This window comes from Lytechinus pictus, chromosome 12 (assembly GCF_037042905.1).
Source record: "Lytechinus pictus isolate F3 Inbred chromosome 12, Lp3.0, whole genome shotgun sequence".
NCBI lineage: Eukaryota > Metazoa > Echinodermata > Echinoidea > Temnopleuroida > Toxopneustidae > Lytechinus > Lytechinus pictus.
In genome coordinates this window covers 16496140-16522696 of record NC_087256.1, presented here as the reverse complement: position 1 = coordinate 16522696, position 26557 = coordinate 16496140, and the positions used below count along the sequence as shown (strand labels likewise).

General features: G+C 36.0%; 2 protein-coding genes across 3 annotated transcripts; one reads left to right on the top strand and one right to left on the bottom strand.

Annotated features, from left to right (window-relative positions):
* Nucleotides 1–838: 838 nt before the first annotated feature.
* LOC129273608 (sperm microtubule associated protein 2-like) lies at nucleotides 839–18232 on the top strand. Of its 2 annotated transcripts, XM_064107706.1 has the most exons (9): nucleotides 839–2382; nucleotides 2426–2628; nucleotides 10159–10201; nucleotides 10655–10717; nucleotides 12875–13009; nucleotides 13789–13926; nucleotides 15198–15339; nucleotides 16574–16687; nucleotides 17609–18232. In XM_064107706.1, the coding sequence occupies exons 2-9, from the start codon at nucleotides 2511–2513 to the stop codon at nucleotides 17897–17899; spliced, it is 1044 nt and encodes a 347-aa protein (XP_063963776.1). In that variant the 5' UTR covers nucleotides 839–2382; nucleotides 2426–2510; the 3' UTR covers nucleotides 17900–18232. The 2 variants fall into 2 exon arrangements, with proteins under 2 accessions (XP_063963776.1, XP_054766644.2); XM_054910669.2 differs by lacking the exons at nucleotides 839–2382; nucleotides 2426–2628 and adding an exon at nucleotides 7094–7240.
* A 1016-nt stretch (nucleotides 18233–19248) lies between these two features.
* On the bottom strand, nucleotides 19249–26273 carry LOC129272473 (nucleolar protein 16-like). Its single transcript, XM_064107708.1, has 4 exons — nucleotides 26153–26273; nucleotides 24797–24884; nucleotides 21857–21963; nucleotides 19249–21139 (listed from the first exon to the last, which is right to left on the bottom strand). The coding sequence occupies exons 1-4, from the start codon at nucleotides 26210–26212 to the stop codon at nucleotides 20984–20986; spliced, it is 411 nt and encodes a 136-aa protein (XP_063963778.1). The 5' UTR covers nucleotides 26213–26273; the 3' UTR covers nucleotides 19249–20983.
* Between the last annotated feature and the right edge of the window lie 284 nt (nucleotides 26274–26557).

Genomic DNA, 26557 nt, shown 5'->3' with positions numbered 1-26557 from the left:
ATATCAGATTGAGTTCACGGTCTCTAAGTTCGGGTAGGTGGAGCATAGTGTAGCGGTAGTGAAGTGGAGTGGAGCCTGCACGAACTTCGCTCGAGGTAATTATTCACTGAATAGACGTTAGTACATGTATGGTAGGATGGGGGGAGGGTGTTTGGACACTTAATTGAGGCCTCCTCTTTTGTCTTTGGATGAGTTGGAAATTGTTATCGTCAACGGGTTCTCTAGAATATTGCTTAACACTGAGTAGGATTGGGTGTCATGTGTCCAGACACTTTAAGCTTTTTGAAGCCTTCCTTTTTGGTCTAATTGGATAACACTTGAACCTTGAAGAAGTACTCTCCCAAAAAGCGTACACGCTGTCCTGGAGAGGGTGGTGCTGTGTCAGGTGCTGCCAGTGCTTCAGGTGATGTGGTGATCCTGTGGTGGTATTCTTGGTGCACTATATACAGTGTGCTAGGTGCAGTGTGCGGGTGGTGCTTGTGTGTCTGACTGGCAACGTTGCTCCCCGGAAGCCAGCTATACATGTAGAGGTTGAAGATACAGCAGCATTTGGGAGAGTATTCCAACACTGAAAATATGAATTCAATAGTTGTGATCATGTTCTATCTTGTTCTCTATAATATTGCCTAACATTTTGTACCAGAAACTGAAGAAACTTTGCTTGCTAATTTTTACAAATGGCTGCCAAAAATTGATTGTCGTGACACGTATACAACCTGTCCGGACACACAACAACTGGGTATACTAATATTGTAGAAAAATTTGTGTGCAAAATTTTTTAAATGGCTGTTTGAAATTGATTGTCCGGATACATGAACTCAGTCTCCGGACACATGTTAGACTAGACTCGGTCTGCAGATTTTATAATATATGTACGTGTACTGCAACAATATATAAGCAAAATGTGATTGTTCCAAAATTTGATCATTGACCTGTCATAAGGCATGTGGTGGACTTTACAGATACAGTATATCAATATTAATGAGATATGATTATTTATGTCTGGGACCGACATTTAACATCACCATCGGCAAAACCTGACAAAGGGCTAAACCTAGAACCTTGAACCTCTGCATCAATTTCTCTTTATATACACTGTAAAGTTTGGATTGATACAGACACATGTCCCAACGCCCAATTTGAATAACAAACCGCATTGGTGAATTCAGTGTACTACATGTAGGCCTAGTTGATTGGATTCCTTATATGAATTCCTCTGGCAACAAATTAAACCAAGCACAAATTTTATTTACCTCAAAACGAATCCGAATCTTGATCAGAAGATATTGAACCAATTTAAAGGCGGGAACAATTGTTGTTGGAGAACATATTTGGACATCTTTGTATATTTGATTCTCAGGCCGATGAGTGTCGGACATACATGTATTTCCCCCATCTGGCACCTTCATTGTGTTCATGTGCAGGAGGGGTAGACCAAGGATTTCAAAATAGAGGAAGGGGTAAATTTATCAATTTTGTTTGGATTTTTTGTTGACGAGCCACCCCCCCCCCCTAAAAAAAAAAAAAAAAAAATTAAATAACTGCTGTGAAATCGGTTGTATTCTTTTTTCAAAAAATTGACAAGCTCCCCTACCCCTCCCCCCAAAAAAAACAAGATCTCACTTTAATAAAAAGGGATTTGTTTTTTCCACACTTTCAAGGAAGGGGGGATAGTGGGCAGTAATACCAAAGGGTACATTATTTGTATAAAATTTAGTAGCAAAGGTGAGTGGGGCATCTCTCCCCACATCCCCCTGTATCGTCTTTTAAAACATACCTTTAGTGCAAATTTCGCTTACTAAATTAGTGCAAATTAATGAACCTACACGTAAACCTAAAATGAGTGCTCAAGAGAAAGATAGAGAGAGAAAGAGGGGGGCAGAACCACAACAGGAAAAAAAAAATTTCTTTTCATATTCCACTTCATGCCAGATTACATCTTTATTGAGCCCCATATCAATTAGGGGGGAGTGGGGATGGGAACCCCTTTGGATTTGTAATTTTTTCATTTATTATTTTTTTATGTTGAAGACATGATGGGGATGAAAATGTACCCTTTACAGCCCCCTTTTATCCCTGCTTCACAGACTGCATAACAAAACAGATAACAAGAATTGATAATGTGCTGTTATGATGTATAGTGTGGACAGTCCAGCCATAAAATCTGGCCTTTGTACTTAAGTCCAGTATCCGCAAATAGATTCCATTCAGTGCGTTGCCATACAAAAGTTTCTGTTTACGTCAACCGTTACCATCTTGACTTTAATTCCTTCAATGCATTAAGGCTCACACCTTCATTATCTTTAAGAAATCTTGTAGTTCTGCTATTTTCTGCTTTTGAAACTACAGTTTAAATCATGATTTTCCATTGGTAACTGCAGTGTATTAATAGATCCACAGCACTCTTCCAGAATCTCGGGTAAAGGTACATGTAATATGTTTCTGAGAGGAGTACCTTGCCATGTGGACATTAAGTATTGGATAACAGTGAACTTGAGCATGCTACATTGATGATTGCATATTTTGTTGGTGGTGATACCAAAGTTTTGATTTTGAGGGTCACTTTTGATTGTTTACTTCAAAAAATGGTGAGAAAACAGAGGCCAAAGAGCAAAGCCAGACGAAAAGGTATGAATATAGTTTCTTAAATATAGTTTCTTAAATGTCCCTTATCATCGATATCAAACATTTTCAGAACTATCTGAAAATTCTTTCTTTATGACTTCAGAGTCAATTTCCTTTTTGGAATATGTATTACTAAGGTATGTTTGAGTTGATTTTTATTCTTTCTACTACATTTATTTGATAATACTTGTCACAACCTCTCGGTCTCATACTTTCATAGTATAAAAGTTTGATAACATTTGTGAACCATTAACAACCAAATGTTCTCAGCAACAAGTTGATTTGAATAAATAGAGAGAAATTTGAACAGAAAAAAAAATGATTGCAAAATTTCAAAAATTTCTTGAAAATCAGATGAAACATGTAGAATACATAGGTATTTTGCAGTATTTTGTGAAATACTACTAATACATATATGCAGCCTATGTGTTGTTGAATGTTACCAGTTATGACTAATCCAATGTCAAAATCCCATGTTGATCCATGCTTAATTCTCTTGATTGAAGCAATAGACTGAAAGATTCATAATCTTTGATGAAACATAAAAATAAGAACTTATAACTGCCAAAGCAGATCAAATTTCATCCAATTGTACTGCACTCATAATTTGTCCTCTTTCGATTCAAATCAACTTTATGGCAACTGCTACGGTAACATCATTCAACTATCATTAAGTGAAGATTTTCATGACACTGTGATGGTGAAATTGCCACTATTAACAAGTTTTGGTAATGGACCCATACAGGTATTTAAAAATAGTGAATAATGCTAAACATTGCTTACAGTATATAGCGCATATACATATAGGCCTACATTATGTAAAAATTTATCAAGTGTCTACCCGGTATATGTTTTCAAAATCCAATTCATTGAAGATGATTTCTCTTTTGCACTCAGGTGTTCTCAATATTTTTTCTTAAAGTTGAATTAAGAAGGGGGTGAGTTTCCATAAATATAGGTTCTACACACAATATATAGTATATATAAGTTGTTCAAACAGATAGCATGTCACAAAAATCCTCTGCCTTCTCGATATTTTGCTTTGAAAGTCTATGAAATTAGCCACCTGTCAGAGCCCGAGAGACGAGTGTACAGAAAAGTCACTCGGAGTGTGACGTCACCGGGGGGAATTTAGTATAAGAGGTGCCTGAAGGTCATACAGAAATGCTATGCAGAGAGAGAAAGATATTTTACAATTTTTTTTCAAAGCAACTCGAATCAAACAAATAGGACTGATATGTACAAATCTTTACTTTCCCTGTATAAAAAACAGTATGAATAACCATCATGAACTCTTCAATCATGATGTAAGATAGCAAACAGTGAGTTATTGAATGATATTTTCACTATTTCTCATTTATTTTATCACGATGTTCAATCAAGTGAGTAGCTGGAAAGTAATTCCGGCGGATAGCTCAGCTCTCGCTCAGCGCGCGCTGAACGCATAATACTAGTACACACAACACCCAGGCATTGAGTGTACTGTTATGGTCTGGTGGCCGTGCAGCGATCCCCTGGCGTTTTTTCTTCTTTTCTATTGTCTTTGACTCCACTTTTATATCCTCTGGATCATTTCCACTCATAGCTCATTCCACAGAACAATCTTGAACCAAACGTATTATTCTTTCTCGGCCTTCTGAGTTGTTTTCTATATTTAATTACGCTAGGGGTCACCGTCACACATACAAACGCAATTCGCAAGTGAGTTGAAGACAGAGAGATAAATAGTAATTAGTATACATCTCTATGGTTGAAGACAACAAGGAAGGTATGCGGTACGGCCGTAGCTCGACAGCTAGCTGCGCCGGAGCGGGCGGCCGGTCGGCACAAAGCAATTCCGCAACCAACTGTGTTTTTTTGCAAGAGCCGCGTCACACGCGGATAAATATGTCATAATAACTTGTCTGCTACGTTATCGACTGGTGAGAAGATCTCGATCAAATTTCATATTATTCACCTTGAAATTATTCCTTTAGGGTCTATGGTATCATTCTGAGGGAATTTACATATTTGGAATAATAGTACGGCCACAAATATTTTAATCATTTCCTCTTTGCAAGTTCTATGGCTCGCAGATACAACTTCAACTGCAGTTATTCCATATGAAGGCGTACGTGCATAGTACACAAAGCGGCACTGCCTATGTTTACTACACCGGGACCGAATACCCCCCGGTGACGTCACACTCAAAGAACACCCGTCTCGGTAGGCATTGCAGGAGCGAACTCGGGGAAAATGGGTAGGGATAAATCGTTCAAATTCACTATTTTGAAAAAAGAAAATGGGGGTTCGAATCACCTCTTAGTGTTTGGGGGGTTGTAAGGTTGCTATTAATGTAAATATCTCAATATTTGGAATCGTCTTCTTAATTCAACTTTAAGATTTCATTTATGTCCCAAATTTTTTATTAAAAAATGGCCTTTGCAGAATAAAAATTTACAGAACATAGAAATTGATTCTTGTTTAGGTGTCACTCAGCAAATTGCTCTCACTCCTTCTGACTGGTTGCTAGGATACACACTACATATAAGTACTTTCATGGACACTTAAAGTTTGCATGATTTATCCTCACTCTTCAAACTCCCATTTACTTTGAGTGCAAATAAAAGGCAAGTGGGGGGCCTTAAGTGGGGGATTCTTAATCATCCATACCCCCTATCAGAAAAGAAGAAATGTTGACTAAACAGAGACACTTCAAAGACAGGGAATTCAGCCAAAGAGACTTAGGTTGAATTTCAACAAAAGACTGAGTGGGTCTTCAAAGGCTGAGGAATGGTGCAGGACGCTCTGGGGGCACTGGAGCGGAGGAGTTTCCCTTTTGAGTGCCACTATGCTTCAGTGCCCCTTGATCGATGCCAAACAAGAGCGGAGAATGTGAATACAAAGCAAGACCTGGTGTCTTTAGTCCATGTTATCTGCTTCAGGATCCATGTTTCATTGATCCAAGGGTTTCTGTTGTTCCCTGAATATGAAGCTGATGAATATATATTATTCATGGTTTTAATTATGAATTACAACAAATAAGCTGGTGTAGGACTCAACAACAGTTCAATACAGTGTACATCTTAATTAATTATTTATATTTTTACATTCTATGTAGGCTAATTCAGGCATGTTCCCTATTCCACTTGTCAGGGAATTAGTTTTAAAAGTAGTCTTGGTAATCTATGACATGATAACAAAACACATTTTTATTAAACTGCATGTCATTGAGTACATGTAAAATCTACCGAGATAGTTAAATGTCATTGCAATTGCAGTTTATAAAATCATGGAATGCATATTTTATACTCAAAATTATGTTTTGAAAATTAAAAGTTGGAACATGAGTAATTGAGGACCTACAAACAGGCTGTGGATTAGTATTGAGAGTGGGGGTTGAGTCAAAAGTTGGGGGGGGGGTGACCATGCCAAAAAATGGCAATCAGGGGCCCGTTTCATAAAGGACTTGCAACTGTTGTAACTTTGTCATTATGGCAACTACCATGGCAACCTTGATTCTGATTGGCTGCTGAGCCCTGTTACCATGGTAGTTGCCATAATGGCAAAGTTAAAACAGTTGCAATTCCTTTATGACATACAAGACATATACATGTATATACTGTATGTATATGTATTTAAAACAGCTTTTAAGTTCCTAAAGTATGTATGCATTAGTTCAAATAAATACTTGGTAGTCGGTACTCTATTTTCTATCTCACTGGTTACATCCAACTCATTTATATTTCTTGGGAAAAACTTGTTTTATACACCTTGACATTTCTTTCGAGAAGTCTTAAGGAAGTATTACAAAAGGTGTGTATTAGGTTTGTTCTAAACTTTTTGTCTTACTTTCAAGGATAAATGAAAGAAGAGCTTAAATTATTTATTTCATGTATCCTTGATAGAGGTAAGACAACACTTATAACAATAAGCAGGTCTTATACAAATCGGTTTCTAGCTTTGATTGACTTTTGATATCAGTTTTAGCAATCCTTGACATGATACATGTATTTTGTATAATGGAACTAAAACAATAAGTTTGTGGAAAGTTTATTTAAAAGTATTTGATGACCTTTTTTATCAGAGAGAGAGAGAAAGAAAGGAAGGAAGACTAAAAGAAGAAAGATAGAAGGAAGAATAAAAGAAGAAAGAAGGGAGGAAGGGAGATGAGATGAGAAAGTTAAACAGAGAATCAGGGTCACATTAAAACCAACCCTTTTTAGGTTTGATCAGAATAAGAATACATGTAAGTCATTCTGTGAAATTCAGATAGTGGGGAGGGGGTGCAGGCCAAAAACAACATACATGTACCTTCCAACAACTATTCAATGCCACTGATAGGAGCATCATGGTAGATATCAATGAAACATGTTTGATTGATCAGAGGGATCAATAATCTTTACATGTAACTGTAGTGAGCCCTCGTTGGCCACTGTAGTCACCATCAGTCAGGTGGTTGCTAATGAAACTTTGTAGAGTGGTGACCAGTTGAAGTAGCGGATGCTTTCAAGACAGGATCATTGAGAGGATATTTCTCTTAAATTTTTTCCTTTTTCCAATTTTAAGAAGATATTTTTTCAAGATAAAGAGTGGAAATTTGTGGGTATTTTTCAGTCAGAGAGGTGGATGATGAGTAAGTATTGTTTTCAGAAACTCTTTAATATTATTTTTCAGAAATGGAGATGGATGAAGAGAGAAATTAAAGGAATGATTATTATGGATATAAATTATTGATATACAGTACATGTACATTTATTGATTTTACTGTATATAGTGTTCTGTACATTTCATTTATTCCACAATTTTGAGAAAAAAAAACCTGGATTGTTTCCATGACAGCATAATCAACAGATAGCTTGAAATCACATGATGTACATGTACTGACATTTATATCTTAATTTTTGCTTGATAAAACAATTTATTTTAAGAAAGATATTTATTTATTATTATGGAATTTTATAATGTACATGTAGGTGCACAGGTATGTCAGCGTAAAATTCTGTTTCTCATATCTATTATACACCTGACTAAAGTTCAATCATACAAGCATACTACAGTAGTTTCATTCAGAATATACAGTGTTCGTTTCTGAATTAATTGCTTATGGTTGCTATGCATCTCAAATTGGGCATCTAGAATATGGTAGCAGGATCCAATCTAATAAAGTATAGTAATGCACTGGTGATGGCAAGTTGCTAATTATTCTTTTTATATTCAGTCGGTTTTATATATATTACTGTGTATGAAATTGCTTAAAACAAACTACAAGCATGATTGAACAAAAAATCAATACCATTAAATACAGCCATTAATTTCTTTTTACCACTGCATTTTCATAAATGTGTGAATGATTCTAAAAAATAATCATAAGTTGCAAGTATAGCAAATAAGTATTTACTCCCCCAATATTGTTATTTTACTTTATAATATTTACTCACCTTCTGAATTTATAACCAAAGTACTTGTACATGTACTGTATGTCATGTTATCTTTACGACTTCTGAGTAAACAAATTGAATACACGTAACTTTCAATATCTCTTATAATTAAAAATAAACTTCTTTCAGGAATCAAATTTCTTTATAATTATTTGAATCATTTCCATTAATAGATTAAAAAGAAAAACAAATATCTTGATAGTATTACACAATGAACAAGGAAGAAATGGAGAAAACAGTGGGTAGAGATGGATCATGGGAAGGATCTATTGTATGTGATTGCAAATATTTGGGAAATATTAAAGCAATATACATGTAGATATAAAATATATAAACTGTGAGCCCCCCCACCTCCCTCACCTCCCATAGAAGAGAATACCATTAAAGAGAATTAATTCTATATTTGATAAAAATCTGGAAACTGAAAAAAAAATTCAGCCCCTCCTAAAAAAAAGTAGTGTCGAGAGTAGAGCAAGAGAAAACATCATAACAATTGAATAGTTTTATTATCACTCTAGAAAAAAAATATTTTTAAGAACTAGAACTTGGAAAAACCTTTTATTGTGGTGCAAGGTTTGTTGATGACCATTTTTATTATTACTGATTTACAGAGCTATACAATATTTATATTTCATATAATCATAATTACATGAGTACGTTATGGGGTATTTTTTCACAGTATATCCGTGGGGCTAGGCAATATGGTATTTTCTGGAAATCTCTCACTCGAGTAGTCAAGGAATAAACAAACACCACGTGTAACTGATATGACACTGACCATTCGTTTTGTCCGCTTATCTATTGCCATTGACACATCAATCAAACAAGAGAAATGTGTTGCAGTCTCTTTCATCCAGCCTTGTTAATCAATACCAAAGCCAATACTTCCCTGACCGCTCCCCATTGTCTCTGAACATCGACTGATGCGACTCAATGCACCTGTCTCTAGGCCGTTGCCATGGCAGTGATGAAGCAATGCTCTCCTGCTCATCACCTAAAGCGGCTTGTACGATTTTCCGGACATGTGTTTTCTCTTTCATCCTGTGGTTTGTCGGTATCGATTCAAACTCCTCGGCTCGATAGAATTCTATTAATCATCTTCTATGCGAGGTGTGTTTGATGATTGAGAGATGTATCAAATCTGGGGCATGTTGCTGTTTGCATGAATTGATATGATCGATATACAATTGATTGTAATTTTTTGTCATGGTTTTCCATAGTGAATATGAAAAAGTTATGATTAATCATGCAAATTGAAGTAGCTTTTATGTTATAGGGCCTAGTTCCTATGTACATGTATATATTAATTTGATTTTCCTTTTATGTCAAAGAATATGTTTTCTAAAGCAAGAAGGTACATATATATATTACGTCTATGAATTAAAAGCCATTGAAGTCTTGTATACATGTACATGTATGTGCACATTATTGCTTTTTACAAGCCCCTTTTATAGTTTTTGAGGTGTTTGAACAATTCTTGCAATTGAAAAAAGCAATTCAATGAATAATATGGTAAACAGTCTAACATATCTACGTGTAGGACTTATGCTCCTGTTACACCCTGGTCACCTCACAAAAATCTCTCCTCGTTTTACTTGTAACAGACGCTATATAAGTGTATTTACCTGCACTGTATTTTTGCATTCCACATTGCAAGGCTCCTCACTAACTCATTAATTAATTTTATATTTTTGGGTGCCCTCAAAGCAGAATTAATGGCCATAACACAGTAGAAAACAATTTATCAAAACTGGTAGCCCAATCGGGCCACCAAGTGTGGGTTTTTGCAGAATTTTGGTGGCCCAACTCTCATTTTTGGTTGCCCCGGGCCACTGCTAATGTCGAGCCCTGCCCATTATGAGTAAGAGATGCTTGCAGGATTCCTGTGTGGAAAGACACTGTTTAGAATAAAAGGTAACTGTTGGTTAAGAAATGTAACCCATGTGAGAAAAAAAATCATCAAGTTCCTTTAAAATCTGTCAATTATGGGTTGGGGGGGGGGAACATTCATATGCATGCAGACCATATTTCATGGTACATTAAAGGTACAAAATATCTTCATGCCTTCCTAGATTTATGCTTTATAATTATTTTTTCCTTTTTCCTTCTATAGCTCATGTCCAGGAGAATTCAGATGGTCTCTCGGAGACACAAAGGTAAGTAAAATTAACAAAGAATTCCCAATAATACTAAATAGGTTCATTATTGCGGAATTCCCAATATTTCACTCACTTTGATCAAATTACAATGATAATTTCCATATTATAGAATATGAATGCTACATATATAGTAATAGCTTTTTGTATATGTTTCCTTCTACATCTCTTATTTCCAGTGATAACAGCTTAAAAATATTTCCGAAGAGACAATGAAAGTGGATTATTTAGATATTACAAGCTACATGTCAACCAAATTATTAATAATTTTTTACCATGAAAATTAACATAAAAATTAAAAAATAAAAACATTTAAAGGAGAATGAACAAAATTTATGTGAATCAATTCTTATGATAGACAATACATTTAAGTATAATATGTTTTTGATGGGAATGACCAAGCACCTATCTCTCTAGTATTTATTTAAAACCTTTTTATGTTTTCTTTTACAGAGACAGATTTTCCTACCTCTCTGAACACAAGAACTCCAAGGCAATATGGCTGACGAGCTTTGGGTATGTTTCATTCCGACATGTTTATTCCTATAGTGGTTAAATTGGGGGGGGGGGGGGCAGCTCTAGCTTTTAAAGGGGAAGTACAACCTGGTAACCACTTGGTTTTTATCAAAGAAAGAAAACTTGGAGACAGTTAAAACAAAAAATCCTTCAAATAATAAGAGAGTTGTGATTTTTTACATTTTTTAACAATTTGTGACATGATATGCAAGCAACTACCCCATATCAAGTAATATACATTCCATAAATCCATGTAATTAATTTAATGGAAGTGATTCATAAACAAAAATCTTAAAATTGGGTATGAAATGATGGGCCTGATGAAATATATCCATCGTGCAAATAAAATCACTTTCAAATTTTTCAAAGATTTTTTTAAAATCATATATGACATATGGAGGAGTGGCATGCCCCTCTGTGACATCACAAAATCAAAGCTTCAAAAATGCATAACTTTGTTTGATTATGTAACTCACAGAAGGTGCAAGGTTATGTGCATGTATTTCAATAAAATGGCACATCTCAGAAACAGGAATGACTTGCAATCTTGTACTATAATGTAATAATAACAACAATAGCATCAACAACAACAGTAGGCATTTACATTAATTTAACACCATCAATATAGGTATCTTTTCCAAGGCACAATATCATTGTCCCGGACTTAGCTTAACCCTCCCAGTTCCAGCGCTTGGTGCATTCAATTAAAATTATCCTACCAAGTACCAAGACATCACCTGGGTGGAGAGCAGCCCAATCTGGGCAGATTTCTTGATAAAGGAACACACGCCATTGTGGGGATTTGACCCCATGATCCTCTGATTGAAAGACTAGCGTCAGAACCACTAGACATTAAAGGAGAATGAAACCCTTGAAACCAGTTGAATCCATATCAAAGAGAAAAATCAAATAAACATATTGTTGAAAGTTTGAGGAAGATTGAATGAATAATAAGAAAGTTATGAGCATTTGAATGTCGAGATCACTAATGCCATGTAGATCCTCCCATTGGCAATGCGACCAAGATCTGTGATCTCACACACGTACAACTCCCTCATTACTTTAGTACTTATTTCAATTATATTCTCACTTTTATAGAGTCTATCACAAGGTGAGGTGTTCTCTTTATGAGAGGACAAGTACAGAGGTTTAACAACATTATATCACTGATGAATCGTTTGTCATATGATTAGAATGAGCAAACAGAGATGTTTTGGGGTATATTTTCAGTGTCCAAAAGGGGAGAGTTGTTCATCTGTGTCATCATAGATCTTGGTCGCATTGCCAATGGGAGGATCTCCATGGCATTAGTGATCTCGACATTCAAATGCTCATAACTCTTCTATTGCTAGTCCTATTTTACTCAAACTTTTGTTGATCTTATTCTTTGATTTTTCTGCTTTCACAAAAGCTAACTTGCTCCAAGAGTTTCATTCTCCTTTAACACACACTTTACTAGTAAGAAATGGGCATCTTGGTTGGGAAAACTAGTAGCATGTGATCCGTTTAACATCATGGCCCTTATTCTGAAGTAGGGTTTAATTAAAACTGGTCTAAAGTTGTTGAACTATGGATAGCCAATTGCGACAAATCTCTAACAGTAGAGACTCATAGAATCGGATCATTTGACTCTCAAATCATTCTCAACTGTCTGGGAAGGATAAATAAGATAATTGTCTTCACCAATAAAGAACTAAGAAAGAGCACAGTAAACATAACATACCATGTGAATAAATGTTGATATTTATTAAAAACCCATTGGCCCGTATTCTGATAGCAGGTTTAACGTAACCTCAGGTTTAAAGTTGTGGTTTAAGTATGGGAAGCCAAAAGTATCAACATTTTTATTAAGTTACAGTATGTTTCTTATGTTTACTGTGCTCTTTCCTGATTCATCAATGGTGAAGACAATCATCTATTTTACACTTCCTAGACAATTATGAATGATTTGAGAGCCAAATGAGCTAAAGTATGATATCTCTACTGTTAGTGATTTATGTAACAATTGGCTATCCATACTTAAACCACAACTTTAAACCTGAGTTTAAGTTAAACCTGCTATCAGAATACGGGCCATTACAGTTAAACCCAAGTTCAGAATACGGACCTATGCGTAAAAAGAAATATTTTGATTGATGTTTGGTATTTTCATGACAGGCCAAAGCTAGAATGGGGCAACCAAGACACTATGTGGCCGGTCAGCAGGGGTGCCATGACGGCCACAGCCACCCCAAGAATGGAAGAGCTGTCTTCACCCAAGAAGAACTTTAGAAGTACTAAAGATGGCAAAAAGTAAGATATTTTTGTTGATTTTGTCCGAAACAACCCTTTCAGTTCAATAGACATGTACATGTATGGCTTTCCATTGTTTGAAATGTCATATAAGATGAATCTCGCCTCTTTGGCTAATGATATTAGGAACAGCACTTAAAATTGATAAAAATACTAGGAACAGCATCTGCCTTGGACCCTTGGTAAACAAAGACAGTGATTTTGATGGCCATGAATGAATAAATAAAACCAGGAATTCCTTTGCCTGAAAAGTGGTATACCCGAGAATTATATTATGGATGATCCATTTGACACAGTGAAAATATTTGAGTTTCCAGAGATATGAGCCTCATCTTGAGAGATATAATGGGAAAACATTATTTTTGTCTGTCTTGAAAATGTATTGGTAGGAATCGATGTAAACATGCATTTTTTAAAGCAACTTTTACCAGTAAGAGGATCGCCATAGAGAGTTAATGAAATTTTAAAGCTGTCACGTTGAAAATTATTGTTTCCTTTAAAGATGAGATTCTCTGTATCCCATCTTTATACTTACATATAATGTGAATAGTTGAATTAAAACATAATTGATGATATAAATAATAAAATGAAATTAATAAGAAATCACATATGCTGCCTACATTGGACAGTACATATGGTTCTGTCCCCCCAAATGTTGTGTTATGTGTTTTAATAAGGACAAACCAAGGGGTAATACTGTGAATTAAATCTTAAAGCAAAAATTCTACTAGTTGGCATGTGCTGTCTTCATTTTCGTTAAATATTCTTTTGTTCTACAGGAATATCCATGTATTCAGCTGCGGCAGAAACTCGGTCATATGGGAAGTGAGCCCTCTAGCAATGAAAACATCTCCAACGGAAAGATTAGATACACTATCAAATTATAAAAGACCCCCAGCAGCCTTCAAAGAAGACAGGTATAAACACCGATGATTTTAAGAAAGAGAAACAGAGACAGAAAGAGAGAGAGAGACACACACACACATACACAATAAAACTCAGAGAGAGAGAGGGACAGAGTAGTGAGAATGAAAGAAAGTGAGAGGAGTTTTATTGGGGGAGGGGCATATTAAGGGGCACAGAGGGATTGGACGTGAGAAGAGGATATATATAGAGGTAGAGGGGAAATTCAAATAAAAATAGATTAGGAATCAAAAGAAGGTAATGTAGTTTCAGGGGTCATATTGTTTCAATGCCACTATAAAGATCATGACCTTCGGTGCCCATTGTTCAGCCTCGATGACCTTCATTGGCCTTGAATATTTGTGTTCTCTCATGAAGTATCCCCATTTGTGCTGTTATGCAGGGATGAGCTTGACATAGAAGTGGCCTTGCTCTAAAAATATCAAAATTTAAAGGTCAAGTCCACCCCATAAAAATGTTGATTTGAATAAATAGAGAACAATCAAACTAGCAAAACGCTGAAAATTTCATCAAAATCGGATGTAAAATAAGAAAGTTATGACACTTTAAAGTTTTGCTTATTTTCCACAAAACAGTGATATGAACAACTCAAGTGAGAAAGTTGATGATGTCCCTCACTCACTATTTCTTTTGTTTTTTATTGTTTGAATTATACGATATTTCATTTTTTATAGATTTGACAATGAGGACTGAATCATTATAGTATTAAACAATGCTCATTCCACATGTTCAGGGAGGAATTAATCGCTGTTCATTTGACAATGAGGAGAAAAATAGAATATTCCCTATTTCATGTAATAAAATACAAAAGAAATAGTGAGTGGATGACGTCATCTGTCTCCTCATTTGCATACCCACCAAGATGTGCATATAACTGTTTTGTGAAATTAAGCAAAACTTTAAAATGTCATAACTTTCTTATTTTACATCCGATTTTGATGAAATTTTCAGTGTTATGTTGTTGGATTTTTCTCTTTTTATTCAAATCAACTTTTTGTTGGGGTGGACTTGTCCTTTAAGGCTTGTATTGTTTTCTGCAAATGCCTTCACCATTCTTCACTTTTTTAAAAGTGCTTGATTCTTTCAAGTCATCCATCAAACACTTAATAAGCATACAATGTAGTTGATGATTGTACTATTTTCCTATTTCCTTTCTGTATGTTCTTCAGAATAGTTAACCTACTATGTGGAATATAAAGGCATCATGTTTATTATTATCATATAACAATCCAAGTACAATATTGTATTGTGTTTTTTGTCATAGACCCAGCCATGCCTTCAGCTGCGGTAGAAAGTCCCCTATCTGGTACGTGAGTGAATCCGCCAAGAAGGCCATGGAGAAGGAACGACTGGAGTATCTTGCCAGACCAAAGACACCCCACAGAGAATTCGTAGAGCCCAGAGGAGTAAGTAATAAAAACAGACGTACATGTACTTGTACATGTACTGGAGTTAATCTTACAGAAGTAGTGGCCTAAGTCAGAGCAAGTTTTCAGACCTGGGGCTCGTTTCATAAAGAGTTACAACTGTTGTAAATTTGCCATTATGGCAACTACCATGGAAACCTTGAGTTTGATTGGCTGCTGAGCCCTGATGCCATGGTAGTTGCCTTAATAGCAAAGTTACAACAGTTGTAACTCTTCATGAAATGGGGCCCCAGAACCCAGTCGCTTAAATTTACATGTATTTTTATGGTACCTACCATGGTAACGGGTATAACTTCCAATCAAAATCAAGGATTCCATGGCAGTCACCATATTGGGTAGAAGACCTAAAGCTACTGTAACTTTTATATCATGTGCCCTGGATTATGCAATACATACTTACATGTACCATCAAATTCTAGTAGACAGTGGTTCATGTCGTTTTACTCCAAAATCGAACAGATTCTGTCTTGCCATAAGACATTCGACGTATGTAGAATGGGGATACAGTTGCATGAAGAGGTACATCGGCTCCAGTATTGAGAAAAATATTTCAAATGATTTTTCTGGCAACAGAAATTGGTGGACCATTTCGTGAACGTTGTCAGCTCTGAAAAGTTTTGTTGCTCCAACAGTTAACAATCGGAGGCCAGTGGTTCCTGGCTAATCAAAACCAAGTATTTCACTGAAATTGTCAGCACTGACAATGTAGTCAATGTTGACAACTTTCGTGAAACGCCTGTCAGAAATAGGTATTGCTTTACCACGTACATCTCATACATTAAAACTTGTTAGCCCAGATAATCTAGGCGAGGGCTGCAAAAATGTATTTGCTGTTAAGCTAAATCTAGGCAACTCTGACACATCGAGACTACAAACGGTGGGTGCAAATCAAACACCGCTCACATGTATACCCTCTTCTATTTCTTAAGTCATTTTCTATTCATTCATTCATTCATTCAACTATAATACGGTGTGGGGTTTTTGTATGGCAAACTGCCACCAGACATATGTTTATATTTATTTTTCTCATGGTAATTCTTCACTTTAAAACTGAACTTAAAGCCTAACCCTACTCAAAACCCTGACAGTTAACTGGACCAAAAAGCTAATGCTATCACATTAAAGGTCACCATACATTTCCCCTTCATGAGTTCTACAACTCAGTGACAATTCAAACCTGTTGCACTGTTTCCCCCCTCCCTATACACTACAGATTGAAACAGTAGTAAGTGCAGGAGCAAAGAACGCCCGAGCATCAAGTCGAATTGAGATGCTAGCCAGACCCAAAAGTAGGCCTCCAGGACCGTTCCGGGAACCAAAATGGCCGGTAAGTATTTTATGCCTCAACGTTTTTTGAAATCTGGTTTTAGCTTCAGGAATCAGCAGCAAATGATATATTTTCAGGGATCAATTTTCCTGGTTTTGCATCCTAATTTTATTTGACTTTTTAGAGTGCTGCCCATAACTATTGTTACATATTTTTTTTTTTTTACAGAGAACAGTACTGAACATCATCACCAGCATTGTCACTTGAAATGCAATTGTTAATTAAACTTGAGAAATGAGACCTCTACCTGGTTTGTACTTTGTAACAAGTGATCTCATTTTGAAGTCCCCCCCAAGACTTTTTGCAAAGATCCCTAATATCACACAAAATACATTAGTGCCCCCCCCCCAAAAAAAAAAAAAGTTGCATAGAGAACTTTAGTGATTACTATTTCAATTTTACTATTTTGGGAAATACGATAACAGAGCTCAGCAGCAAATCAAAATGGAGGTTTCCATGGTAAAATCTGAGGCCACTCTGTAAAGAATTTAGATGTGATATTATGGTAACCATGGTAACAGGGTTTATCAGCTGATCAAAATCACTATTCCATGTTAAGTAGCATAATGGCAATGGTTCCATCATTTTCTTTATTAGATGGGCCCCTGCACATATTTGTTTATGAAGAAAACATTCAAAATATTCATCAAAATATTGGCAGTGCAATAATGACATACATGTATAATCACTATTTTCATACAGAAATTGTGTAATTTCTAAATTCTAAACCGATTCAATTTCCATTAAAGAAAAGTGTGGAATGAAAAATGCAGTATTGAAAACAAAATACTGACTATGTTCATTTGATGAATAAAAGCTGATTGGAAAATGCTTAAAATAACTAATGTTCAAGAATGGTACGTAGAAACAATCTTTCAAGACAATGAAAATTGCACTTTCGTCATTTCATTAAATTTTTAGGTGTCAGATGTCGCAAAAGGAGCAAATGCAACTCCTCGCCAGCTGGAACTGGCCAAGCCCAAGAATGTTGCCGATGGTTACCAAGCCGATCGCCCCGTGCAGTGGTCCATCACCAGGGCAGCACGGCGGGCCAACGCGACGGGCCGTACCAACGAACTCTCCACACCCATCATGCGAGCAACCATGGACCATGTGCAATTCAATCCTGATGCTTTCATCGTCAGCGATGCCGCCAAGAAAGCACGGTGTCCGCCGAGAATCGAGGAACTTTCCCAGCCTCTTGTTCGGTAGAGGTCAAACGCACTCTTTGGAAAAAATGGCAACTTGACCTACTAACAATCCATTCGGACTTGCAGTTGTGTTGTCGTGCAGGAGCGAAAATCAAAATCAATAAGTGATGGCACTACATCAACTTATCCTCAGCAGGTCTTTGCAATTTGAACATTTGCCAGGACATGAAGGAAAACAAAAATACTGATGAGTTGTGATCGATTTTGAGATGGAGCTTGGTAACCTATTTCAAATGAATTGCACAACCTTGAGCGAGGAGAGATTCTTATATTGGTAAAAGAGGATCGATGAAAGAAAAATTGAATTTAGAATTTTTACCCATCCATCCCCCCCCCCCCCCAAAAAAAAAAAAAAAACATTGAAAAAAAATGTTATTACACACAAAGAAAAAATGGTACAATTGAGATAAAACGGAATGTTTTGAGACGTTTGCTTTTATTTATTCAAATATATCTAGGACATTTAATTTTCTTTTCCTTACCAATGTTTTTATTCTTACATACTTGAATGGTGTTTTGCATTTATATGTACATGTAAATCCAATTGCAGAAATATTGTTCTTGTTAAAATGAAACCTAAGTAAGATTTGCATGACATTAAAGCAGATGGATGAACTGTGAATTATGAAAGTATATTTGATAGACGACTTCAAAATAATTTTTTCGTCATTGAGCAGAGACTAAATGAAATCATCAATTATAAGTGGAAAGCAAAAAATAAGGTTTGTACATCTCACTTAAAATGTTTATTATGAAGTGATTATTTGATTTTCAATATTGTCTTATGTTTTTAACCATAAAGTGTGCACAATTGGATGAGATTTATCTGATTTAAAAAAATTCCTTTTGGTAGATATGAGAAATGTGGCGAAATCTATGAATACTATATTCATTTTTCCTATCCAAGCATGTATAGTATACATGTACATTCTGGGGCATGTTGCATAAAATGTTTCTTACAAACCCAAGTATTAAAATACAAGCTCCTGATTGGCCAACAGGCAGGATCAAGTTTTATGCAACATCCCCTGTAGTGTGAAATAATGTATTGGTATTATATCTTTATAGTATTATCTATATGTATTTGAAGAAATTTTAAAAATGTGTGCAAAATTATGGAACTTTCTACTCGCATACTTGAAATGCTAGTTAATGACTTCTTATGATTAATTCTTAAGATATTAAGCATTTATGTGCACATCATTTTAACTGTTTGCAATTACAATTTACTCCGTCCATATATCAATATTTATGCAACTTTTATTTTTGTGTAGAAAAGGGGAAAGCATATGGTATTGTGAATCCTATGTAGAGTCTGCACTTGAGGGGCATTTCACAAAACAAATAGCAACTGACTATTGTTATAAGCTATTGTAAATACTTTCATCTGATTGGCTGAGCGCAAATTGGTCAGTAAAAAATGACGGACAAAACTTTTCATGAAATGCTCCTCTGATCTGTTGTATTTTTTTATTCATGAGTAAAAATTTTCATGTACTCTTCACATAGATGTAAAACAAATAATGTTGTTGCTTAATCAGATTTCAATGTACTATTCATATCTATTTGATTTAGCTCACTTATAAATCACACATATGTATATAAAAACATACATATTTCCATTGCATGAATTTCATGTAAATGTAAAGATCCAATAGAATAAATTGAAGTATTGATTATCAGAAGTGAATTCTTGATTTCTCAGACACAGTGGCCCGAATTCACAAAGGTGGTTTTGAAAACCCACGGTTGAGTCCATGGTTTATACAGATTTCCTGTATTAATTACGCTTATTTTACCGCATATATTAAGTAATGTCCAATGCTGATGCGCGCTTTTGTCACAGTGCGCCAAATTGACGCCTGTTGCCATGGTTATTCACGCTATTTTATTAATGAGTGCACAGTTTTGAATTAATGAGTCCATTCTTCAAACAGTGGTATGCGGTAAAATAAGCGTAATTTATACAGGAAATCTGCATAAACCATGGACTCAAACGTGGGTTTTCAAAACCATTTTTGTGAATTCGGGCCAGTACATGTATGACTATAATACTCAATCTTTACAAGACTCATGTCTTGTAAAGATTGATTGATATGTGTATGGGAGCTTGAATTTTTGTATTTTTACAAAATATAGAATTATGGAATTAAAGGAAAATAATTGTTTATAAATGAAGATCGATACAAAGTATTTGGGAGTGTCCCCATTTTAGTAATGATTAATCATCACATGTATGTGCTTCTGTGCTATTTCTTTATAAGGTATGGAAGTAAGTTACCAAGACTGTACTTAATGTGTTTTAAAATTCTTTGTTTAGGTTTAGGTAAATTCACACGTATTATATTCACATATCTGTATTACGTACACTTTTTATGTTATGGTTCACTTGCTGCATATATCACAATATAGCACTGGACATATTTTATTTAAAGCAATAAATGTTTTTCACTGCATGTAACTTACAAACTGTGTTCACATCATCTCTGAGAGTTCAGTTAAGAAAAAGCAAATGGAATTTTACTAAAAATTTTAAAATATGAATGAATGATAAATACCCTTGAAAATTATTGCAATAATATTCCAACAAGGCAACAGTCATGCTAATCTTGATTCCTGAATTAATCCCCCCCCCCCCGAAAAAAAATTAAAGGCTTGGGAGGATAAGCTGTTTTGCTGACATTTAAGTTTCTTTATGGTAAAAACAAAACAAATAGCAGCTACCATATCAAGAATGAAAGATTGATGCTTCTTCTGTAGTCTTTAAACTAAGCAGGATCAAAGCCGAGGTACATTCGACATCAATAGGTGAAAGTCTGCATTGCACAGATACCTACTCCTGCCAAGTTGCTATCCCGAAGAGACAGGATGCTTCTAATAGTCCCGACTCCTGTCGTACCAGATCATAGAGACATGTGTAAAGTTGTTCCGGACGTCTTCATTCTATGCTCTTGAAACTGCACTTTGCAGCTCTAGAACAATGTAACCTTCTTGATAGTTTTGTAGGGTCCTGGAAGTGGTCCTTACCTGCTGATAAGTCTGTTCTTTTGATTTAAAGTCATTTATATCCAATTATCCTCACATGTCAGCTCATGGTGACATCCTCTGTATCTGGTTGTCCACCCGACTTCTTGTCGAGGTACTCTTGATACTGTACTTTGCAGCTCTTGAACAATGTGATCTTCTTCTTAATCTGCTTTGGAGTGTCCTGGTAATAATTTTTGACATCCCGGGCCATTGCCTATTATGAAGAGAAGAAAGAAAAACATGAATTTTTATCAAATTCAGAATCAAACAATTTTGCAATTGACTGCAGGTCCACTCAGTGCAAAGAAAGTGTGAATTGATCCCAGGGGGGGGGGGGGGGGGGGCACTTCCATTGATGAGTGGATACCAGGCGCGACCAAAGAAATGCGTAAAAAGGATCTCTTTTTCAAGATTGGGCACGTTACATACGCAATGCAATAAGGGTGCCAAAAACACTATATTACTGAAAAAGGGATATATATTTGGCTAGGAAAGCTACGTGTTTACGGTCAAATTTGCGAGGGTATAAAAAAAGACTAAAATGCTTTATAAAGGATGTACCTTTTGGCCCCAACGCTATGTGTTTGGAGTCCGATTTGAGCAAGGTGTGGGAGATGGGGCGGTACTAAACCCAATGTAAGTAAAGGTAAAGCCGACAATTAAGGGGAAGGTTTCACCACACGCCAATACCTGTAAGGGGTGCATTTTCAGATTATGGAAAATACTTGTTTAGGGTGCTTTTCGAAACCCCATTGTATTCTCTTGTCAATGGAAGTGCCCCCCCCCCCCCCCCGGAATCGATTCACCAGTCAATCGCTTGTAAATTTCGCAAATGAGATCTGTAATTCATTTTTTGCAATGCCCGCTTTGACTTGAAATAGTGCTAAGAAACTGATATGTTTCATCAAATTGTTGCAAGCAGTCTACTCACCTTATAGTCAGTGCCATACTTTTCCATCATGTATGTGCAGTACATCATCATAGGATCAGATATTTTTTCTCTCTTCTTGGTGGGCAAATCGGCTATGGCTTCAAGTTCTGAATAGGAATGAGGAGAAAACAAGATTATTGAATTCATATCCTAGTAGGCAATTGAGTATAGATGAAGATAAATATCAGTGATTTTCACTACTTGCTGTTAGCTACTAGAATCCTTGTAATGACAAACTATACTTCTGTAGAGACCTCCACAAGAATTGTGAATGTGATGAAAGAAATGTGTGCCAAGCACTTTTCATCAGATGGTTGCATACTGTCACAGGAAAAATGACAAAAGCCAGCTAGAAATTACTTCTCGGCTCAAAGAGAGCGTTTATTCTTTTCTCTTCTTATTCATGGCCTGTGAAAAGGCTCCAAACATAAAAGAAAAACAAGCATCGGCAAACATAAAACACCCACATGTAATTCTTGATTTTCATATGACAGTTACAGATCTGTAACGCGAAAAGCTGGCGCCGCGCAGTTCCATTACTTTTTTCTTTCAAGTCTTGCGCAACTTTTGAGACCAAATTTGCGACACCCGGGTACGTGGTTCCGAAATTACGCAACATTTTGTAAGTGTATGTCGACCCGAAATTGCTCAAAAACGTGAATTTGTGTACAAATCCAATGCAAATTGTGTTTTTAGCTAAAATTCATAAATGTATCATTATTTTCAATTTTACTAATCAAACTCAATTAATTTCATCTTGTTTATGGTCAAAATAAAGTAGCGGACGATTTCCATTGAAAAAACAATAAAAAACAAAAAGTCGAAAAACAAAGAAATACATAGTAAATTAAGAGGCTTTTATAGGAGGAAATTATAATTTGTTAACAAATTTTTGGCATTACTCCTATTTGTTTAAGATCAGTATGCTCGATCTGTAAATGAAAATCATAAGATCAGTATATTCGATCTGTAATGAAAATCATATGATAATAAGTCAGAAAAAATTGGAACCAGTGGGATTCGAACCTGCCATCTACTGCTTTCCGGGCAGCGACTCAACCACCAGGCTATTCTGGTTCACGGCTAAGCCACGATGAACTGGAATTCAAATACCCTCAGATCGAGCATACTGATCTTAAACAAATAGGAGTAATGCCAAAAATTTGTTAACAAATTATAATTTCCTCCTATAAAAGCCTCTTAATTTACTATCTATTGTCCGCGGCGGACGGTATTTGAATATTAATGAGTCAGAAAGAAGAGGATCGAGGGTATTTGAATTCCAGTTCATCGTGGCTTAGCCGTGAACCAGAATAGCCTGGTGGTTGAGTCGCTGCCCGGAAAGCAGTAGATGGCAGGTTCGAATCCCACTGGTTCCAATTTTTTCTGACTTATTATCATATGATTTTCATTACAGATCGAATATACTGATCTTATGATTTTCATTTACAGATCGAGCATACTGATCTTAAACAAATAGGAGTAATGCCAAAAATTTGTTAACAAATTATAATTTCCTCCTATAAAAGCCTCTTAATTTACTATCTATTGTCCGCGGCGGACGGTATTTGAATATTAATGAGTCAGAAAGAAGAGGATCGAGGGTATTTGAATTCCAGTTCATCGTGGCTTAGCCGTGAACCAGAATAGCCTGGTGGTTGAGTCGCTGCCCGGAAAGCAGTAGATGGCAGGTTCGAATCCCACTGGTTCCAATTTTTTCTGACTTATTATCATATGATTTTCATTACAGATCGAATATACTGATCTTATGATTTTCATTTACAGATCGAGCATACTGATCTTAAACAAATAGGAGTAATGCCAAAAATTTGTTAACAAATTATAATTTCCTCCTATAAAAGCCTCTTAATTTACTATCTATTGTCCGCGGCGGACGGTATTTGAATATTAATGAGTCAGAAAGAAGAGGATCGAGGGTATTTGAATTCCAGTTCATCGTGGCTTAGCCGTGAACCAGAATAGCCTGGTGGTTGAGTCGCTGCCCGGAAAGCAGTAGATGGCAGGTTCGAATCCCACTGGTTCCAATTTTTTCTGACTTATTATCATATGATTTTCATTACAGATCGAATATACTGATCTTATGATTTTCATTTACAGATCGAGCATACTGATCTTAAACAAATAGGAGTAATGCCAAAAAATTTGTTAACAAATTATAATTTCCTCCTATAAAAGCCTCTTAATTTACTATCTATTGTCCGCGGCGGACGGTATTTGAATATTAATGAGTCAGAAAGAAGAGGATCGAGGGTATTTGAATTCCAGTTCATCGTGGCTTAGCCGTGAACCAGAATAGCCTGGTGGTTGAGTCGCTGCCCGGAAAGCAGTAGATGGCAGGTTCGAATCCCACTGGTTCCAATTTTTTCTGACTTATTATCATATGATTTTCATTACAGATCGAATATACTGATCTTATGATTTTCATTTACAGATCGAGCATACTGATCTTAAACAAATAGGAGTAATGCCAAAAAAAATTTGTTAACAAAGAAATACATAAGAAATTTTAAAAACAATAAAATACATAAGAAAAGAATTATGATATTGAATTTTTTTAAAAGAACATTTGATCAGAATCCTTCAAAGAGTCTGTGAATCAAAAATTGGCAGTTTAGAGGCCTTATTTAGTTAATTAGAGCAAATCTTTGATTTTACGCATAAATTAGCATATTTAATGAATTATGAGATTTTTCGGAAAATTTGATCCTACAGTCTTGGAGATTATGCCATGGGTAATGCACGTGCCAATTTTCATCGCGATCGCGCGGTCGACGGCCGAGATCATAGGGGGGGGCTGAATCAGCCCCCCCCCCCCCCCCCCCCCAGTCTTCTTAGGCATCAAAATAGCCCAGTCTATTTAGGGTTAACTGTATAAAAGCTCATTCAGTCAAATTTATGTTGTAGATGACAAACATTTACCTTTGATCACCTGCTTATTGCCTGAAGGACAGGTAATTTTACCATCAACATCCATAGAGTCATCAAGATTGACAGGGGCAAGCCTCTCCTATGGAAAGTCATACAAAGTCATTAATTAATATAACAAGAACAATAGTATACAAATAATGAATGTTAATGAGTGCAATGGACAGAATACTTCATGAGGTGAAAGATGAAATGATCCATTCAACAAGGCGTAGCCGAGTTGAATGGATCATTATTTCATCTTTCACCTCATGAAGTATTCTGTCCATTGCACGAATGAAAAAACATTCATTATTTGGTTTATATGACACCTAAAAATTGGTTTTCTTTTTCACATGAAATTTATGAATTTCGGTGTTAAACATGCTCATGCAGTGCGAGTTCGGTCTGTTGATTGTTACGTCATTACAACATGCATGCGCACGGCTGTGCCTGCATAAGCTGCAGTCTCGATGCACGCGTGCAATGGACAAAATCGTATGGATCCAAAATTGCACGGTTGATGACGTCATTGCAAAATGGGCTGAATGAACGATATCAAACAACCAATCAAATCACAAGGATCTATCTAGGTGTCATAATAATGATCGACGATGACAGTGGTGTCAGGGGTGACAATGATGGTGATGGTAGAAGTGGATTGTGGTGGCGGTGGTGGTGGAAGTGGTAGCGATGATGATGATGATGGTGGTGGTAATGATGATGATAATGATTTTTGAGGATTGTTATGGTGATGATGCTAATTAGACTGAATACTAGTTGTCAATGACATAAAAATGTGAGGAAAATGACAATGATGATGACTAGCGGTGGGTTATAAAGACCATTTTTGTAAATAGGGTCCCAACAGGTTTGCATTAATGAACAGTGTAATATAGCTCCAGTGGACAGCAGTGGTCATCCCAACCCACACAGAAGATTTCTGACCACCACTCATCAACTTTGTAATGCCATGACCATCACTAAAATGGGTCTAGCTAGAACACTGCCAATGAAATATATAGATTTCAGCATAATATCAAAGATTTAACATAATATCAAATTTAAAACCTTATATGAACAATATTAAACCCCAGAAAGATGATTTGCACACGGGATTTCTAAGTCTAACTCTTCTTGCTTGAACTTATCAGCTACTATTACCTAATAACATTACAAAATTGTCTCATTCAGTGCAGACTGCAATATTTGTTTCCGACTTTGCCCCTTGCCTAGTGCTGTAGCTAGCACCATCTCAGGGTGAAGTTGTAACCAATTTGGCGACATCGAACAGGACGATAATTGGTGGAGGCTGCCTGTGCAATTGTATAAATCTGTAGACATAAGGTCTGTGATGAGTATCAAACTTACCTTAGTTGTTTTAATGGGAAGAGTCTTGTTAGGATCCGATGATAATCCCATGGCTCTCATGTTTTCCTTCACTGATTTCTTACTGTCCCATGCAGCCTTAACAGGCTCACTGAAAAATAAATCACAATGAAAATATGAGAGTTTTCTCTACCTGCTGAATTTGAATTTTGTGGTGCTATACAGATTGAATCGGAAGATTACAAAATTATAGAAAACTTTTCAGAAGTCAAAATCTTTGTGAAACGTCACATTGAAATAATAAATATTACTTTGGAATGGTTAATGTTGTGAGCCAAGCACAGTTCACCATATTAACATAATTTACGTCTCGAAATATCTTAATGTACATGGCAAGAGATCAATGTCACATACTGTAAGGGCAGAAATTGTGTGGCAAATTGGAAA

Bases quoted from the DNA above. Each gene is read 5' to 3' on its own strand.
- LOC129272473 (XM_064107708.1), bottom strand. From the start codon at position 26,212: ATGAGAGCCATGGGATTATCATCGGATCCTAACAAGACTCTTCCCATT. The intron at 24,885-26,152 runs GTAAGTTTGATA...GACTTTCCATAG, and splicing joins TTCCCATTAAAACAACTAAG to GAGAGGCTTGCCCCTGTCAA. The intron at 21,140-21,856 runs GTGAGTAGACTG...TCTTCATAATAG, and splicing joins AGTATGGCACTGACTATAAG to GCAATGGCCCGGGATGTCAA.
- LOC129273608 (XM_064107706.1), top strand. From the start codon at position 2,511: ATGATTGCATATTTTGTTGGTGGTGATACCAAAGTTTTGATTTTGAGG. The intron at 10,202-10,654 runs GTAAGTAAAATT...TTTCTTTTACAG, and splicing joins GGTCTCTCGGAGACACAAAG to AGACAGATTTTCCTACCTCT. The intron at 13,010-13,788 runs GTAAGATATTTT...TTTGTTCTACAG, and splicing joins AGTACTAAAGATGGCAAAAA to GAATATCCATGTATTCAGCT.